Source organism: Lonchura striata, chromosome Z (assembly GCF_050655825.1).
Source record: "Lonchura striata isolate lonStrDom1 chromosome Z, ASM5065582v1, whole genome shotgun sequence".
In the NCBI taxonomy this organism is placed as follows: domain Eukaryota; kingdom Metazoa; phylum Chordata; class Aves; order Passeriformes; family Estrildidae; genus Lonchura; species Lonchura striata.
In genome coordinates, this window is record NC_140740.1 from 75,230,283 (window position 1) to 75,249,309 (window position 19,027).

Sequence of the window (19,027 nt, forward strand, 5' to 3'; positions counted from 1 at the left end):
CCTCCTCCCGGGGCTATAAAGGTGCGGCCGGAGAGCCCACCGAGCCGAGGATCGCGTCGAGCCGTCGGGGCATAGCCGCGCAGCGAGCGTCCCTGGGCGAGGAAGATGCTGCCGATCAGGAAGACCGCGAAGCAGGGCAAAAGGGTAAATCTCCCGTCTCCCTCCCTCGCGCGGACCCGGCCGCTGCTCCCCGTGGGCAGGGGAGCCGTGTCCCCGTGGCGGTGCCCCCCTCGGCGGGACGGGCCGGGGCGGTGCGGGGGAGCAGCCCCGCGCCGGGAGCTGGGCACCGGACTCGGCTCCCGGCCGCCTCTCCCGCCTCCGCCCGGTCCTGTCCGCGGGATCTGCAGGGGAACTGCTTCCTGACCGGCACAACCCTCGCTGGTTAACATCCCTCTAAGGTACTCGGTATCTCCGCAGGTAAGGCCATCTTGTGAAAACCTAAAATAAAGCCGTAGTAATTGTACCCGTTCAGCATCGAGACGTTAAGGATATTTGGACGTCGTTATGAGACAGATAAATTAGATTGATCTTAACGCAGTCACAACCCACATCATCTTAGTTTCTCTGAACACGTAGAGTAGAGCCACCAGAGTACAAAACCATTTTCCATTATATTATTTGATACACGAATTAAGCAGTACTTGCAACACACTGCAAATTAAAATAATAAGGATAAACTGATATTGGATGAGATTTCTGTCTCCAGCATCCTACCTGCTCTGTTTAAAGGGTCCAGATTGCTCACTTCTTGATTAATATGACTGGTGTTTATCATATCAACCCAGACTCCAATGTATGCATGCCCACTGCTCCCCTATTTAGCTAAAGAAATAAGCCAGTATAAAAAGTTATCCAGGCACCAGCCATTCAAGCCATTAAGGCAAAGCTATGAGCAATATCTAAGTCAAACTGTCTGATGTATATCAGAACTGGTAACCTGTGCTGCTGCTTGAGAAGGTCAGCAGAATCACATATTCTGTCTTCCGTTTAAAGAACACTATTGCCACTAGTAGGTCACATCTTTCTCAGAATGGGTTTTACTCATTTTTACGTGTAGAGCAAAACAGCAGAAAGGTATGGAAAGAAATCTATGAGCTCTAGGTCCTACAGGTAGATTGATGATAAGAGAAGAAGCTCTGGGGTATTTGTTCTGCTTTTTATATTTTGTCATATACCACCTGATTCCAACATCTAGCAGAAGGAAACTGTTCTAAATTCCCCCTACAAGCAGTGAACTTCTCTTGAAGGCTTGAAACATGGATAGTTGTTTCACGATTTATTTTCTCTCCACTGATGAAAAAGTGGGTTATAGGTTGACCGAGCAGGCTTTTCACTTACACAGTATAGTTACATGCCTAAAGGTGGCGGTAGGAATATCTTCATAGAGGCATTTGCACTCATGCTGTCCATATATAGGTGTATGAACCATGTGGTGCAACTTCATTCATAGTAGCAAAAGTAAAGCAGGAAAAGACAGATCCAAAAAGCCTTGGATAGCTTTTTACACATGCTAATTTAACACATTTTTTGTCTCCTACCAGATCACTTGACAGTGCAATATTGATCTGGATTAGACATAAGCACACAGCTGTAGGTGTCTGAACAAAACAATTTTGATGCTGAACTTCAGCTAGCTATATGGTGCTTAAATAGGTGGTATTTTGCACAGTATATAATGTAAAAATGGTGTGAAGATATCAGACCTAAAACTAAGTTTATGAAGGCAAAAAGGTTATTTCCATTTGAATCCAACATGAACTGACAAACTAAGGTTTTATTAAGTATTTTGTGCTCTGTATTTATCTCTACTGCCATTAGATATCTTGGTGCTAGACTTAATATATCACAATATGTTGAAGTGCCATGGTCTATTCAAACATGGCGTATGTTGCATCTGTGTCTCAAAAGTGAAGATTTGCAGTTCAAAAAGAAACAGAACTGTGAAGAAAAACTGCTATTAAATACTAGAAATTACTTGTTAAAAGAATATTCTGTTGTAGTACATTTAAAAACATAATATAATAATAAATATAATACCTATATATGATGTTATTTTGTGTCTATTACTCAATGTTCCGTTAAAAATCAAAAACTGAGGCTGCCTTTATGTTAAAAATTTCTTTTTGTTCTGCACGCCTGTTCTCTACATATCAAATTTCTGAAGCAGGCTTCATCTACAAAAGATTCTTTGGCAGACAGCGGAAGCAGGGACTCAAGCAGTGAGCTTTTGCTGGCACCATTTGAGGCATTCTTTTACAAATGAAAGTTAGTTTATTGCAATCATTACAAAACCTCCTGACATTTACTCTAAAATTGTTTCTCCCTGGTTCTGTGGAAACAAATATAAAAAGTTGCACACTTTGTTGAAGTTTTAAAGTTAATGGGCTCAGTATTTTGGCAAGTCCATAGTCATGCAAAGGAATCTGATGCAGAGATTTACAGGCCAGCACTTGGCAAAGCTCTGCACAGCAGCAGTGTAGAAACCAATCCTGCCATTTTGCTGCAATGTCAGTGCCTCAGCCAAAGTAGGTGATGCTCTCAGCCAGGCTTTGTAGCCTCCAAGGAGCCTTACACTGCTGTTGTTGTTCTGAAACTGGCCCAGCTGGCACACTTTACCTTGCTGTTGGAAAGGCCTTGTTCTTGTTCTGCCATAACAGCAATATTGTGTTTGTCTTTATTGGATATATGGCATGAGAGAACAGTATTAATGAAAAGGAAATTATCAAGAAAGCTAATAATTGAAGTTTGAAGGGTAATAAACCCGTCCAATCAGCATGAAAATCACACTCAAATTTATCTCCATAAGGCTTTTCTTTTTCTTACTCCCTCAAACTTCTTCTGTTGAAATGAAGAAAACTATGGATGAAAATTTCAGTCTTACTCTTGATTAATTCTTATCCTGCACTTACTGCCTTCATATATGTAGTCTTCATTCAACCATTTTTAATATAGATGGAATTATGGTTGCCATCCTAAAGTAGAAATCAATCCTACTCTAATAGTAGATAGTTTTTAGAAGTTTTGAACAAGTCAATGAAGCAATTAAAGGAATAAAAATGCAATGTATTTCAGGAAAAGCCAGTACTTGTTCTCGTGTTCAGTTTTACAAAAGATAATTGCCACTTCCCTCACATTAGCGTGGAGTTCAAGGGAGAAACAAGGTTAATCTTGCATAGTGTTTTGTAAGGTTTGTAATTTGGCACTCTAAAACATTTCAGGGCTGTGCAAAACAAACAGGATTTTCTTTCATTTTGTAAATCTGAGTAAGCAAACCCTGGCCTGTGAAAAGGCTGTCAGAAACTGCAAGTCAGCTTTCTGACATGTGTCTTGTTTGGTAGGAAACTGTTGCATTCTTACTTTTCTGTGATGCCTGTTGTGCCATCTGGAGTCACAAGCTGCTTGTGGTAAGGCTCTGTGAAGGTGGCATTGGAAGCTAGAGATCAGATGAGCTAATAAAGAGATCAGTGGTACTAATGTCTTATTTTAAGAAGTTTCTCATGTATTTTACAGGAGAATTTGAGATGGCATATTACTTTCATAGGAACAGAACTGGACCACTGATGTACAGTTCTGGAAACAATATTTCTGGAATACAATATAACTGATTAATGAGTTATTATGCACACATATGTTCTGTGTGCATAACTTTATGCTGCAAAAGAGAACATCTACCATTCTTTAATTAGAATTTTACAAAGGAAATTCATTACAAATAATTATTTGTGGCAAAAATATTTCTGCTAGGTCACAGATATTTACATCTGCCTTGCAAATACAGAAAATAGCCACCAAATTGAAAAGCTGCAATTGTTAACCTGCCCTCATGCTTTCTTCAGGGTATTCTAGAACGCTTGGATGCTGGAGAAATTGTGATTGGAGATGGGGGATTTGTCTTTGCTCTTGAAAAGAGGGGCTATGTAAAAGCTGGGCCTTGGACCCCTGAAGCAACTGTGGAACACCCAGAAGCAGGTCAGTTTTACTGGAAATGATATTCCTACAGTGAGTGTAAAAAATGAAATTGTTGGCTAAATAATATATATATATATATAGGAACTCATAATACATTTTTAAATACAAGTGTTTCTTGACACTGTAGAATTACATTAAGAACAGCCTAAAACCAGCTCATCTTGCCTGTTTTACTTGCTCTAACACTGGCCAAGAGAAGGTGGCTCTGTAAGAATACTAGTAGTGCAAACATATACTGATACCTCTTCAGAATGATCTTTCAATAACTTTCATCTCAGGGGCTTTTTCATGCAGATGTAGTCATATTTGTGTTTAATAACATTCAGTGATTTCTCTCTTATGGATTTGTCCAGTGTGTTTTTGTGCTGATCATTTAAAGCTTGTAATTTATAATACCTTATCAAAAGGAATTCTGAAGTTCACTATCTGTTTTGTTTTGTTCTAGTCATTAATTTATATTTATAAACTAAAATAGTTTTTAAATTAATTCTTTCAGAGAAATGACAGCTTTTAATTAACATTGTAATGGGAGTATTTAATGTTTCTGGCTCCACTGTAAAAGGGGGAATGAAAAAACTGATAGGAACCTAAAAATTGCAATAAACATTTAACAGAATAACTCTCTTAAAGTGGACAGAGAAAAAATGACCAACCATTCTATAGCTTCCAGTGTAAAGACTGTAGTGTTTAGCATAAATAGTGCAGAAGCAGATGGTATTATCTATTTATGGATGCTTCATTACAAGAAAGCATTTGCCCTAATAATATGATGTGCAGTTAATCTCACAAGTCAATTGAGAATATCCTGAGGAAAAAATGTCTTTGTTTTATGTATTTTCCAAGTTAGTTTTTTCTGCTATACAGGAGAAGAAGGAGAGAAGTTGAAGGAGAGGTATCTTAGTTCTCTCTGTTACATCACTTTGTACACTTCACCTTTTTATTCAGCCTAATCTTTCTTAGCCTTCAAACGCCACTTACATGTCACTTAGCATCTCTAATTTAGAGTTATGGGCAGCGTTAGATAATGCAGAGCTTCAGGAAAGGTTTAAGGATTGATTACCTAATTTGCTGACTCTCATCTCCCAAAGAGACAGTCCATCATCTCTCTACTTCTCCCCATGTCTACCTTTGGCTGCCCCTGCATGTTCCATCTTGCAGCTCATAGCACTTGTTCTGTGCTCTTGCTTTCCCTTTTGCTTGTTATTTTTGCACCTCAAAAGCCCTCCACATTCTGAACATGTCTCTTACAGACTATTTATAAATACACCCCTCGGGGCAAATCTGTTAATTTCTTTATGTACAATGGAGCTGCTTTCCCTCCACACTTTTGCTTCTGCTTACTCAAGGGTCAGGTCACTTTGAAAACAGATGTATTAGAAGACAAGGAGCAACTGGTGGAGACAGTGGGTATAGAAACCATACAGCTGCCAGAGCTTCTTGGAAAGGGAAGGAAGTTCTGAGAAGGCAGCAAGGAATAAAATAAAAAAGAAAAGAGTTCAAGGCCATTAACTGTATTACAAAAGAGGAGATTTGCCAAACTGGTAATTGTATAAATTAGGAGATCTGTATTTTTCTTCTGAGACAGATCAGGTATTGCTCTGTGGTGAGCCCATGTGCATGGGTGTTTATTGCTCCTACGTCCTCACAGCTTATGTCTGTGTCTTTTATGAAATGTCCAACTCATGATGGATTTAAATGAATAATTGTTGTTATACATCTGATTCCTAAAATGCATTGAATTATTAATAATGATTTAGCCTCCCGTGACTATTATTCCTGTTTCTCAAATGCTGGAGGAAACATGCTGGAAGTCATACAAGTAAACTAGAGAGTGGTTTAGCTTTTTGATATTTTATAGTGCTGTGAGTTTGATGAAAACAACAATGTATTCTACTGGTAAAGCCTATTTGCCTGAGATTGAATGAGATTCAGGCTGGTACTTACAACACTATTGTTTTCCTCAAAGTGTATCCCAGGCATTCTTCTAGGTCTACTATCAAAATGTCATAGAGCATTTGTGAAAATATTTGTAGATTTTTTTTTTCCTTTTCATATTTTCCGACCAGTTTTCATCAATGCTTCCTCATTCAAGAGAATAAAAAAAAAAAATCCACTAGAAACATACAGAGACAGTCCTTTTAATTGGGTTCAGTGGCCTATTGTTATGATGTAGGAAAAAAAAATACTCCCAGCACTACAACTTTTTTGTCTCTTCATAAAGATGTGAAAATTAAATTTGATTCCAGGCATTCAGGCAGATTTCAAGACCTTTTTGAGCAGTAGCTCTGCTATAACCTATTTTCCTGGAAAGATTTTTGTGACTGCTGGGCAAAGAAGCACTGTGTTAAATCACCTGTGTAGTAAGAAAAGAAGCACTTTGTAGCTACTCAAGGCGGCAACTAGAAATAAAATACTGTAGAGAAAAGCAAGGGATACTACACCAATCCTTCACTGAAAGCAGACATACTTGCATGTATGCACATTAAATCTAGCAATGCAAAATGCTCTTTGAGCTTCTCTGGTGCAGGTGTATTTTTGTTGCAGCCTATGGGAATAATTTTATTCTCATTAAAAACTTGCATATCTTTTCAGTGTCACAAACTCTGTCGGTAGACAATGAGTTCTGATAAACTTCAGGAAAACCTTTCTAAACATCTGCCATAGAAATTGCAGTGTCCTTGTGTGTGTAGGTGATAAGTTTCTTGTGTACAGTAAGTAAGGAACTCTGTATTTGCTATAAGCTGTTAAGCATTTAACTCTGTTTTACATGATCAGTAGCATTCTAGTAATTATTGTAATTATTCTGTGGGTATGTATATAAAATCAATTTACAGTTCCTGTTCTGTTGCTGCTGTGGCAATTGCAGTGTACTGCTTACAGCCAGAAAGGCACAACTACCATTACAGAGCCTTTTCCCAAAGTCCTAATGTAGGAAATTTGTCTACTGAAAGTAATGGTAACCTTTCCTTTAAAAGGATTGTTGTCTATGTTGTAAAATCATAATTTGGAGACATATGGGAAGAATTAATTCTGTGCTGTGAGTCACTTTTCTGGAGCAACAAATCTTCTTTTGAGTAAGGATGTATTTAGCAAAATAGAGCTTTGGTTTTGGCTGACTATACTCTTTTTAAACTTTGTTTGGGAGAAACTCAAAAATGCAAAATAGAGGAGGCAATGAAACACTGTATTCTTCCATATAATTATCATCTTGTCCCTTAATTTATTGCTATGATATTTTCTTCTGTTTTCTTCTTCATAATATAGAAGGTAAGAGAAGACAGCTTTTTCATTTGAAGAGCCTTTTGTCTGATATTCCCTGTTAAGCTTTCATGTTCTTTTGTCAGACATCCGTTATCCCTTCCTAAATCACTATAAAAAGCTCTGTAAAGCTCTATATCTGGGGGATCTGAAGAACTGCAGAAAATAGAGGATAGTTAAGGTGGCATGCAAAACTGAATCTGCAGCTAAACTGTATAGAAATCTTCAGCCATTCTTAGCAGAAAAGAATGACGAAGAAAATTTTCTACCCAATGTTTTGATGGTGAGAATAAAGAAATTCTATGCAGTCTTGGGTACTACTTCTAATTTCTCATAATGGGTCTTCTAGTAAACACAAAGCCACTTATTTTACAATAACATTACATCAATAAACACTGGATTTGGGGATAACACAGTAATAACGTTGTTTCTTAATTTGCAGTTCGTCAGCTTCACCGAGAATTCCTCAGAGCTGGATCCAATGTCCTGCAGACCTTCACCTTTTATGCCAGTGAGGACAAACTAGAGAACAGGGGCAATTATGTAGCTGAGAAAATAAGTGTGAGTAAACCAGTTTTGGAGAGACAAAATAAGTTGATCAATTTCAAAAGGTTTGGCAAAGAGATTATCAAGTTTCTCATAACTGTTTTGGCGATACTTGAGGACCAGATAATGAGATAATGGAATTTCAGAGTCTGAAATGGCAAAAAAGCAAGGTGAAGTAACAAAAAACCCCAAACCAAAACAAAAATCAAACTCAAAATGGGGAAAGGATGAAGAGAGGAAGGAGAATGGCCACGTTGGTTTTTTTCTGTATTTTTATCTGAGGAGATGTGTTTACTGGAGTTTAGATACAAAGATTATAGGGAGTACCAAATCCACAGGGAGCAAAACTAGTGAAAAAAACAGAGATGTTTTAACATCCAGAGAAATGATTGAACTGTAAAAATGGTGATGAATCTTAAAGAATAGTGAGTAGCTAATGAGAAAAATGTTTTTAGAATCACATCTTCATTAAGTAGCAACTAAAATAATCCAAGCTATACACTGTATTTAATATTCCTCTTCTCTTGTGTGAAGGTAATTTTTTTACATCAGTAGAAGTAGTTTTTTCACCTCGGTGTTTTTTTACCCCCTACACAGAGGAATTGTAGGATGCTGGGTGTGTTTACTAGATACAGGCCCAAGGAATTCCTGGTCAAACATTTATATATAGTGCCTTTGAGGCTAGAATGGCATTAAGTGGTTTCTCTGATCCTGTTCCTTTGGTCCTACTGTAGGTTCTGTCTTCTGCAAACTAGAGAAAATTCTCCAGGGTTAAGGGAGGAAGGAATAGCTGTATCTGTGACAATATCCTCAGTTAGAAATTGGAACCAACTGGACACTAGGGAAACTGAGGCTTAATTGAATTCATACCAAAATGTCGTATGACAAATTTATCTGAAATGCTGTACCTTTTACCTTCAATAGATGCAAACCTGAAATGTCTGAAGTGGTAGTCCCAGAAACACAGTAACCCTGGAACAAGTCATGCTTCAATTCTTGCTAACATGCAAAATTATAAAGGCTGGAGAGCCCCTGGTATTTGGATTACATTACATCAAACCTCTCAAAATTTATTTTATGCCAGTTCTAAAATCATGTTACTTCAGGGTTTAACTAATTTATGGTTCCACCTCATAGAGTACCCAAACGTCTACCTATGCACAAGTGCAAATGGAAGACAATCTGTCAGCAACAGCTGTAAAAATCAGCTGGATTTTTTGAGGCAGCCATGTAATTTTCTCTTCTTTTGAGAGAAGATTATGGACTTATAGACTTCTACATAGGCTATGGACTGCAGAGAAACCTGCTATACTCCATAAATGCTAAATACCACAAATAATAATTCTTCTTCCCAGATCTCTTTTTTCTCAGTTTAACTTCTTTTTGTAAAGCTGTTCTGGTCATCCCAATTTAGATATAGAAGGAATATGACTTCCAGCCTTGGTGATTAATTAGCAATATTTCCCCCTTTCTTTAAGTTGGCAACTTTAATATCACATAATTAATGATATATTTTTAAAATGTCTTTAAACCCTGCATGAATATTATATTGGGGGTGGGAGGTGTTAATTATCAGAACACGAAAATACATTTTAAAAAAGAAAAGTTGAAATTCTCATATATTTTGTTTTCCATTCACAAATTTCAGAATGAAAACATGCTTAGGTGTAACTAACTAATTTTCTAAGAGGCAAAGAAAATTCCATTTCACACCAAATACTTGTTTTTTATAGGCTATTTGTGTAAGATCTACTAAAGGTAATGTGTTTTGTGTATTTGATAACAGATAACTTAGAGGAGGCAAGAAATTAGTAATGTTTTTTACTGTTTGAAAGAATTTTATCTTCTTAATCAGTGTTAGTCTAAAAGTCCATTTGATTTAAATTACATTTATTTAAATTTAACAAAAAAATTAAAAAGCCATTATGACTTTTGACTATTTTTGTTCTTCCAGGGTTCTGCATACCTCTGGTGAAATAAAACTAACAGATTCTATGTTCACACAGTGCCAGAAAGTGAATGAAGCTGCTTGTGACATTGCAAGAGAAGTGGCTAATGAAGGTGATGCTTTAGTGGCTGGAGGAGTCAGTCAAACACCATCTTACTTAAGCTGCAAGGATAAAACAGAGGTTAAAGCAGCCTTTCAAAAGCAGGTGGAAGTCTTTGTGAAGAAGAATGTGGACTTCCTGATTGCAGAGGTAAATCTGTAAAAATAAGTACATGCCTTCAACTGGCACAGTGTTAACTTTTAAGATGTCTAGTCTACTATCAGTACATGTTGCTACCTCCTTCAAAATTTTCTGCTGTGCTTTTATCTCAGTAGTATCAGATATTTTTGTAAATGCCCACCAACACCTGCAGGTGTTTTAGAATAGGATCTTTGAAGCTCAATTTCTACCCAAGTCAAGTAAAATTCTGTACTGATACAAAGAGAAAATGTTGATGGGCTGTTGACTAATCTGTATTTCTTCCAGTACATGGAAAGCAACCTAAGATGACATTTCTAGTTGATTTGTAGGTCTTGGGTTAATCTTTGATTAACTCCCGCTATGTGCATTCCTGTTCTGAAAAAAAAGTATTATTACTTTAAACTATTTTTACTCACTTTAAAAAAACCTTTTTAAACTGCATGGCCAGTAAATTCAATTGTTAGTATAAATCAGAAAATAATTAAATCATTGTATTGATGGTGAATTTGGGGTCTGGATAAATATTTTTATGTTTCTTTGCTGAGAAACAAAATAGCCTAGTTTTAATTTTTTTCAGTATTTTGAACATGTTGAAGAGGCTGTCTGGGCAGTTGAAGTTCTAAAAGAATCTGGAAAGCCAGTTGCAGCCACGATGTGCATTGGTCCAGAAGGAGACATGCATGGAGTGTCCCCTGGACAATGTGCTGTCCAGCTGGTAAAGGCTGGTAAGAATCTGTTTTATGCACCCTTTGAAAGTGTGGAACAAAGAAAAGACCCTAATTATTGAAATAAATAAATGTGTATGTCAAGTAGGTAGCTTCCCAGTTGTATCTGATAGGCATTTTGGCTCTGTAGAAAAGTTTCTGTGTGTACTTTATTAGAACAGTCTTGTGAAAACATGGAAATAGAGCTATGAACTCCTTGATTATTCGTATGAAATAGGTAAGAGCAATAACCATAGAAAACTGACACTGAATAAAGCAAAATCCTAAACCTACTCAAATTTCATTGCAGATCCATCCCCAAATCCTAGAATTGTAAGCACAAAACTGCCTTTGAATCTTTACTCTTTTATGAGACTATTAAGAGAATGAAAAGCTTAATAGTATCTCCTATAAAAGGCTGTTTTCTACAGAATAAGGTGAAGGGAGGAAGAAATTAATCAAGGGCATGATGGGCAAAGATACACAGGTTTACATATTTGTTCTGAACTGCTCTTTTCCTTTCAAGTTATAGTTGCAATCTAAATGTAGAACTTATGTTAGGATCCTGCTACCTATTTCCATATGTGGCCTTTACATAATCAGACTTTACTGATAAAACACTATAAGAAAAAGACATCTGTAGGAGGGTAGAAGATGTGATTCATCATTGGAAAGGTAAAGAGTAGTGCAGCTGAGACATAAATGGCATGATCAGCCTCAGAAGACTTGTGCCTGTCTGTAGCACAGCTGCCTTGTTTTCGTAACACTGATGTGAAGATGGACAACACTTCTAGAGTGCTGTGGAGCTTTCATCTCCCGCTTCCTGGGGAGCTGTGACTTGAAGTTACTTTTCTTCTCCTAGGTGCTTCTATAGTTGGAGTCAACTGCCATTTTGATCCAGAAACTTGTATTGAAACTGTGAGGCTGATGAAAGAGGGCTTGCAGGCTGCTAAACTAAAGGCCCACCTGATGTGCCAGCCACTTGCATTCCATACACCTGATTGTGGAAAACAGGGATTTATTGATCTTCCAGAATTTCCCTTTGGTAAGACAAGGGTATATTTTTTGTTGGTGGTTTGCTTTATTGGTTGTTCCTGGCTTATTTTTTGCCCCCAGCTTTTAGTACAGCTGAAGCTGCAAGGTGTAATTTTATTCAATATGATGAGCCCTAGTTATCCTGGCATTTTCCAGACAGATCAAAATGTAATATTGGAGTAAAGATCATCCACACAGTGAGAATACATCAGTAGTATCACAGCATTAAACTCAATGTGTAATTGTGACAAAAAGAGGTAAAATGCCACAATCTAAATTAATTTTAAAAATATTCTTCCTCATGCTATAGAACCTTGTTCAAGACTGCTATAAACAGTCCAAAGAGCAGCAGCAAATGTACCAAAAAAACCTAATTTTTTTGGGTTGTGATATCTCTCCCACAAGGCCTATGTTTACCTGTGTAAGGATTTGATGTATATTGCAGTACAACAGGTATAGGAGCATTATTACTGCACTCATAATAGTTAAATCTTGTAAGTGTAATTATCTAATATACATGAAAATAGAGATACACAAGAAAGGGGACTTTAATATTGCTAACAAATTAGCGGTTTGGAGAAGAAGTCTCCATGCATGCTCAGGAGAAACTCTACAAAAACTGAAAGAGCCAGCCATTTAATATTTATATAAGACTTGTGTATTTAGGGCTTATTTTCATGTGAGTATTTTGTCCTGTAACATAAGGGCAAAATCAACTTAAACATTTTAAGGCTGATTAGAAAATTCTTTCATTTTCAGATAACATATACCCTTCTTTTCAAGATCAGAATAAATGGTCCTAAAATGTTCACAATTTGAATTTGCAGCAAAAAAAACTGAGAAGTAGATGTGATTTTCAGGAAGCTTGTTGTTTTTTTTTTTAAGTCCTCTCTTTACATAAATGAAGGAAAGAGAATAAAGCATAAGCCTGGGGTATTCATTAAATGGTAATAACACGTCTGAGTCCTGAAAATATCTAAGATGTTTAAAAGTGTTAGGAACTCATTTATCCTATTCATTCCTTCATATAGTTTCTCTGATTGCAAGCAGAAAAATCAAACAGATGCAGTAAGCAATCAAGTGAATGGAAGGATTCACTCTGGTTTGTTATAATTCTTGGCTTGTGTGCTATAAGCAATCTGTATGACATCTCAGCATTTAGAATTTCCATGAATAATTAATTGGTGAAGACCAGCTCTGAGAGTGTTTTCAAAACCCAGAAGCAGCAATTGATTGCTTGACAACAGATAATCTTTTCAGTAAATCATTGTTAAACTGACCAAATTACCTGGTTTTCATGAAGGCAATAACATAGAGATATTTAGACATCTGAAGAGTACAAATACTCTCTACAGGGCAACAAGATCTAAGTGTCTAGGGAAGCATTAGGTATGTTGTATTTACAAACTCCAGCAATTAGATGCAAGAAGAATTTATTTTTCTGTAGAACTCTTTCCATTTTTCTATGTTTTCTCTTCTGTTTTACTGCAATTTCTCTGAGATGTCACCAATTAAATAAAGACAATGTTTTGGAAAGAAATAACTTGGTCACTGAAAGCATACCAAATTATCTCAAGGGTAGATATATTGAGGGGACAAATCTAGGAGCATGTTACAGATTTTCCTCATCAAGAACTGTTAAGTTATAGATATTTAATTCTGAATAAAGCCAAGAAAAGTATTGCAGTGACAGACATGGAAAAAACAAATAAAATGCTAGTCAGATTTGGGAAGGTGTCTGCCCACTTTAAAGACAAGGATGTTGTGTGGGACAGTATCAAATGCTTCATGGAAGTCCAGGAAGGTGACATTCATTATTCTTCTCTTCTCCACCAATGCTGTAACCCCATCACAGAAGGCCACCAAATTTGTAGGCATGGTTTGCCCTCAGTAAAGTCATAGTAAAGTAAAGCTGCCACCAATCACATCCTCATTTTTCTATGTGCTTCCAGGGGATTTGATCTGAGGTTTTTCTGGGCATTGTAAGACTGACTGGTCTCTCTTTCTCTGGCTTTTCATTTTTTGCCTTTTTAAAACGGTGGATTATGTTTCCCCTTCTCCAGTCACTAGGAACTTCACTGGACTGTCAAAAGTTTTCAAATATGATGGACAGTGGCTTAGCTACTTCATCTGCCATCAGATCAATGCATCTCATCAGGTCACATGGACTGTGATGGGGTGATGGAGATTACAGGGGAACAACCTATACTATTCCCCTAACACCTAGTTGCCTGTACAGGTGTAAGCTGAGTGCACAATGATGCATTCTTACTGTTGATCATTTGTGTAAATTTTGCATTAATTTTTAAATGATATATGAGCAAAAAGGAAATAATGCATTTGTTCTTCTGATGTTTTCTATCATATCTTCAGCACTGTACAAAAGCTTGGTTTTATTTGAACAGCTTTCTAAAATGCTTAATCCAAGTTTTCCATGCAATATTAGTCCACCTGCTTTTCCTTTGTCCCATCTTTCCCCCTGAGATCAGTAATTTTCTGTATAAGAATCTTTAATTGTCTTCCTTCTGCTTTTTTATTTGTGAACTTGAGTTCTAACTACAAAATGGACTGGGGGTGTAACTGCTTTGTATCATTTTGGTGCATGTTAGGCATTCTTGGGACAGGACAATCCTACCTCTCCTTTGTGTTTCTGGAGCCTTACTACCTCAGGCACAGCTTCTTTGCCCAGCAGTGTTCAGTGCACAGACATGATGCTGCACTTAACTGATAACCATGCTGGTTCACTTCCTGCAGATGTGCATATGCTTTATGAAGTGGGAGGACTTTTGGGGTTTTAGTTCTGTATTTTTATTTCTTAAAGTGTCTTTTTCAGTCCCCATTCTTTTCTTTCCACTTATGCCACTCTTGTGCCTCCAGTTCCTCGAGGTGTGTTTTTCCTTGCTCTTTTCACTTATTATTCTTTCCTTCCACAAGTCTACTCCCTTGGCTCTTGTTATTCCATCACAATGCTCAACACAACTTGCATGAGAAAGAAGGGTTCAAAATAAAGATGGCATTCTAACTTACCTACATACAGAACTTTCCACGAGGAATGAGGTGTTTTGAGGCAGTGAGCTGCTCATGACTGGGATTATAACTAAGGGTTGGGCTAAGAAATAGCTAAGATCCCAACTGGCTGCCAGTATCTGATTGTGGAAAAAAGTGTAATAAGCATTTGTGAGGAATAATGAGCAGGATTATTCCTGTGCCAGTAGGTTGATACCTTCTCCTTTCACAGATTAGTGTGTGGTACTCAGTTTTCCCAGGTATTGATTATTTATTAGGAAATATAGCCGTAAATTTAAAGTATTCCAATTCTTCAACTAAGAACTCTGTAGAATGGGAAACATGATCAGTCTCAGAAGATACTGTGTCCTGTTTTGCAAGGCAAAAAATGCTTAAAAGCACAGGTCAGCAGAGCACTGCAGAATCTGAAAGTTAGCCTTCTGACAGTTTCAATCACTGATTCTAGGTCAGACAGTTCAAACACATACATCTGCATCTACAACCACTTTTGACTTTTGCAAACAGAGTGCAAGTGCTTCAGCAGCGTGATTTCTTACAAGTAAAAAAAAAAAAACAAAACAAAAAAACAGGATAAAAATTGAATGGACCATGGTGGAAACTTAAGATATGAATGTCTTTGCAGGTCTGGAGCCAAGAATTGCCACCAGATGGGATATTCAAAAATATGCAAGAAAGGCCTATGACTTAGGAATTCGTTTCATTGGAGGCTGCTGTGGGTTTGAGCCATATCATATCCGAGCAATAGCTGAGGAGCTGGCTCCTGAAAGAGGATTTTTGCCAGAAGCTTCTGAGAAACATGGTAGCTGGGGTGATAATCTGAGCATGCATACCAAACCCTGGGTCAGAGCAAGGTATGTATATCTGACCTGGAAACTAAAACACCTTTTGCAAAGGCTTACATTGCTCCAAAGAGCACACTGGCTTAGCTGCTTTGGGCATCTAAATATTACTGTAAATGTTTTATGTTTAGAATTATATGTTTTATGTTTAATTTATGTTTTATGTTTTAATTCTCCAAGAATTAAAGCTGACCTAAAAGCAGGGAAAGGGGTAAAGGAGAAGTAGAGGAGCTTCTTTGAATGTAATTCATGACAATGAAAAGGAAAAACTGACAAAATATTGTATATCAGCTCCTAATGGTGGCTTTTTTACAGTATTCCTTTCAAAGATGGAAAGATACCTTCAAAGCATGTAGCATTAAATTGAATATTTTCATTCATACTTCTATATGCAAATATAATGCCCACCTTTACAAGTTAGATAACCCTTTGCAATTGTAATTTAAATCACGTTTCCTTCAATATTATTAGGTGCTGGGATAAAAAACCCTGAGCTTCTTTTTCTTTATTTAGGGCAAGAAAAGAATACTGGGAGAATCTGAAGCCTGCTTCAGGCAGGCCATATTGTCCTTGCATGTCAAAGCCAGATGGCTGGGGAGTGACCAAAGGAGCCAAGGAGCTGATGCAACAGAAAGAAGCAACAACTGAACAACAGCTGAAGGAGCTCTTCCACAAAAAGAAGTTCTAGTCCACTGCAATTATATAAATCTTAAAATGATTTATCTGCAGACCATCTCATGCTTCAGAAGAAAATCTTTGAAGATGAGTACTGTGTTGATTTATCAGTTAAAATGTAATGAAAGAGACAAAATGCAGAAAAAATGTGATTACATAGTAAATACGTCTAACTTTGATAACAAAATCCTTTCCTGAACAAATAGTTTAAAGAATATACAGTCAAAAGTAATTTTGGATTTTCATAATAATTAAGCTTCTGTTAGCTGAGTGCCGTTAATTGGGTAGACACAGAAATGTCTGGAAAGTAATAACTGGCTCAGCTCACCTGTGAAAAAAGAAAAAGCCATCTATCAAGCATCAACTGACTTCAACTCCCAAGTCTGACTTCAGTTTGGTAGTGTAGGAGCTTCCTCAAACCTCAGGATTTGAGGAACTTCCTCAGACCTCAAGATTGAGAGCGAGTGCAGGAACACACAAACTGCCAATTATTTGTGGTCACTTTCTGGGTTTCAAGAGAACAAAAGTAAACTGAAAAATATATCTTATAATTGTAATCAAAACCTAAGGAAAATTATTTCTTATATGCAGAGAGCTTTTGGAAGAGAAATATTGCAGATGGGCAGTTTTTTATTTAAGGTACCATGTACACAAGATTTACTCTTCTGGGGATTAAGAAGTTACTCTGCAATCTAAAGAAATGTCAAATAAATGTAAAATAATATAATGAAATAGTACTGTATTATCTTCACACCTTAAATTGTAAAACCTCAAAAAGAATATTGTATCTCCAGTAAAAAACTAATTTTCAAATAATGCAGCTGATTTCTGGAAAGTAAAGCTCACTTTAAAAGTAATACAACATGCTTTTTTTTTTAGCTGATTGATTCACTCTACAATCTTAGTTTTAACAAATGAAAAACTCTATTAGGAAATAGATCAATCCATTTAAGTTAAGAAAACCCATGGAATTTGAACCCTGATTTGTTTTCAAACAAGATAAGGTTTTCATAGGAAGGGTACCACTATATTTAGAAATTGTAAAGAACACATTTCCATCATTTATTTTTGTGAAGTACCACACAACTTCAATTTCTGTTTAGAATGAACTTTCATCCACCCTACATTAAGGCAACTGCATTTATGAAAATCTCATTCTCACAGTTAACATTGAAAGATGTAGCTAGACTACTTTTTATGTATAAGCTTATTTCCTTGTTTCTATCCATGCTGTATTCTGCAGCTCAGGAAACACATATGCAACACTTAAATAAGAAACTTCATGCATCCTTTTCAGACTGTTATTGGCAGACAGGTTTAAGCCTCTGTTCCCCAGGCTTAAAACATATTAAAATACTTACTAGCTAGAAATTTTGTCTGAAAGCCTAAAGCAGACAGATCAAGAAACTAGATATTTTAAAATGCAGATTGTTAGGAAGGATGAATAAATATTATTGCCTGGCAAAAGTTTCACAATAGTACAGCCAGGATGAAAACAATCCCCCCCTGCTGGCTGGACAATGCCCTTACCTACAGATAGGTCCAAAAGTCTAATGGACTGTTCTATCTCAACCCCAAAAATGTATGGTTCATCCCACACCTGTAACCCTCCCGGAAACCTCAGGTGTCTGTGACCCCAATGGCCCAAGTCTTGTTCCAGCCCACCCTGAAGCCTCCTGATAAGGGGTCTCAGAGGGGCCAGACACCCTCTTGGAACTTCCCCTCTCTTGGATCTTCCACCCTCTCCTAGAGCATCCCCTTGTCTTTCTCCTCCCCCATCCCCTCAGGCCTTGCCACGTGCTATGTCTGGCAGCTCCAAGCAAGACCTTTCACCATCCCTAATAAACCTTTTATTCTAAGAGCAGCCCTCAGATGTCTCATCTCCATTCATGAAAGCCGTCCTGGAGCCCAGTGTTCCCTACAGCAGATTATTTGGAAAGCGCCCATGTAAGTATACATACTTTATATGCTTTATAAAGTATAAAGCATATACTTTCCTTCCGAAGTGCTTCTCAATGTTACCTCTGCAGAGAGTGGAATATTGCAAAATCTGTAAAACAGGAATACCAGATCTTTGATCATCATTAAAATGCATTTAGCGTTAAGAATGTATGCATTAGGTGGCTTAAAACAAAGGGTACAACCAGTGCAGAAGTGCTTTGAACAATCATTACGTGTTTAGGGACTTGTTATTGCATTGAATGCTGTTTGACCATCATACACTAACTATACTGTTATACTACAGCTGGGCTGATTTCTTGGAAATTGTCATAACATGCAAAACTTTGTATTGACATGAATGACTTCACAACACAGAATACTGAAGAACCTGGTATTTATGAAGATATGATTTTGAAGTTTTGGTATCCAGTTTGAAAAGGATGAATTTTAACACATCATGATGAGAAATACTTAAAGGCCATTTTAAGACCATGGAAAGTGAGAGCTGGCCCAAGAGCAGGGTGAAACAAACATTCCCTGTTTTATTCATATCACAGCCTGGGCTTATAAAGGAATTTCCAGTGGGATGAAAGAAAACCCAACCTCCACCAAAAAAATCCAACAACCTCCTCCTCAAAAAACACCCCAAACCCAAAAAACCACCAACCAGCAAAGGCAACCAAACTACCAAGCTTTCTTTCCCATTTCTTTCTGTGTAACAACATAGGCATAAGGAAACTGTTAGATTTCCATATTTTTCTTATGGTTAGTTACCTGACTTAAGGAAATAAGAAAAGTCAATAGAACAGTCCTAGGAAATTTATTTCCCTGGAAAGCCTGTTTG

General features: G+C 37.2%; 2 protein-coding genes across 2 annotated transcripts in view; one reads left to right on the forward strand and one right to left on the reverse strand.

Moving 5' to 3' along the window:
- Positions 1-19,027, reverse strand: part of DMGDH (dimethylglycine dehydrogenase) — an 86,792-nt gene that overhangs the window by 38,870 nt on the left and 28,895 nt on the right. The window lies entirely within an intron of this gene.
- LOC110470994 (betaine--homocysteine S-methyltransferase 1) lies at positions 44-17,104 on the forward strand. Its single transcript, XM_021531117.3, has 8 exons — positions 44-144; positions 3,837-3,969; positions 7,670-7,788; positions 9,780-9,971; positions 10,540-10,687; positions 11,529-11,711; positions 15,351-15,579; positions 16,081-17,104. The coding sequence occupies exons 1-8, from the start codon at positions 106-108 to the stop codon at positions 16,253-16,255; spliced, it is 1,218 nt and encodes a 405-aa protein (XP_021386792.1). The 5' UTR covers positions 44-105; the 3' UTR covers positions 16,256-17,104.

Coding starts and splice junctions, on each gene's coding strand:
- LOC110470994 (XM_021531117.3), top strand. CDS start 106: ATGCTGCCGATCAGGAAGACCGCGAAGCAGGGCAAAAGG. Junction 9,972..10,539: donor TGGACTTCCTGATTGCAGAG/GTAAATCTGTAA, acceptor AATTTTTTTCAG/TATTTTGAACATGTTGAAGA. Junction 10,688..11,528: donor TGTCCAGCTGGTAAAGGCTG/GTAAGAATCTGT, acceptor TTCTTCTCCTAG/GTGCTTCTATAGTTGGAGTC.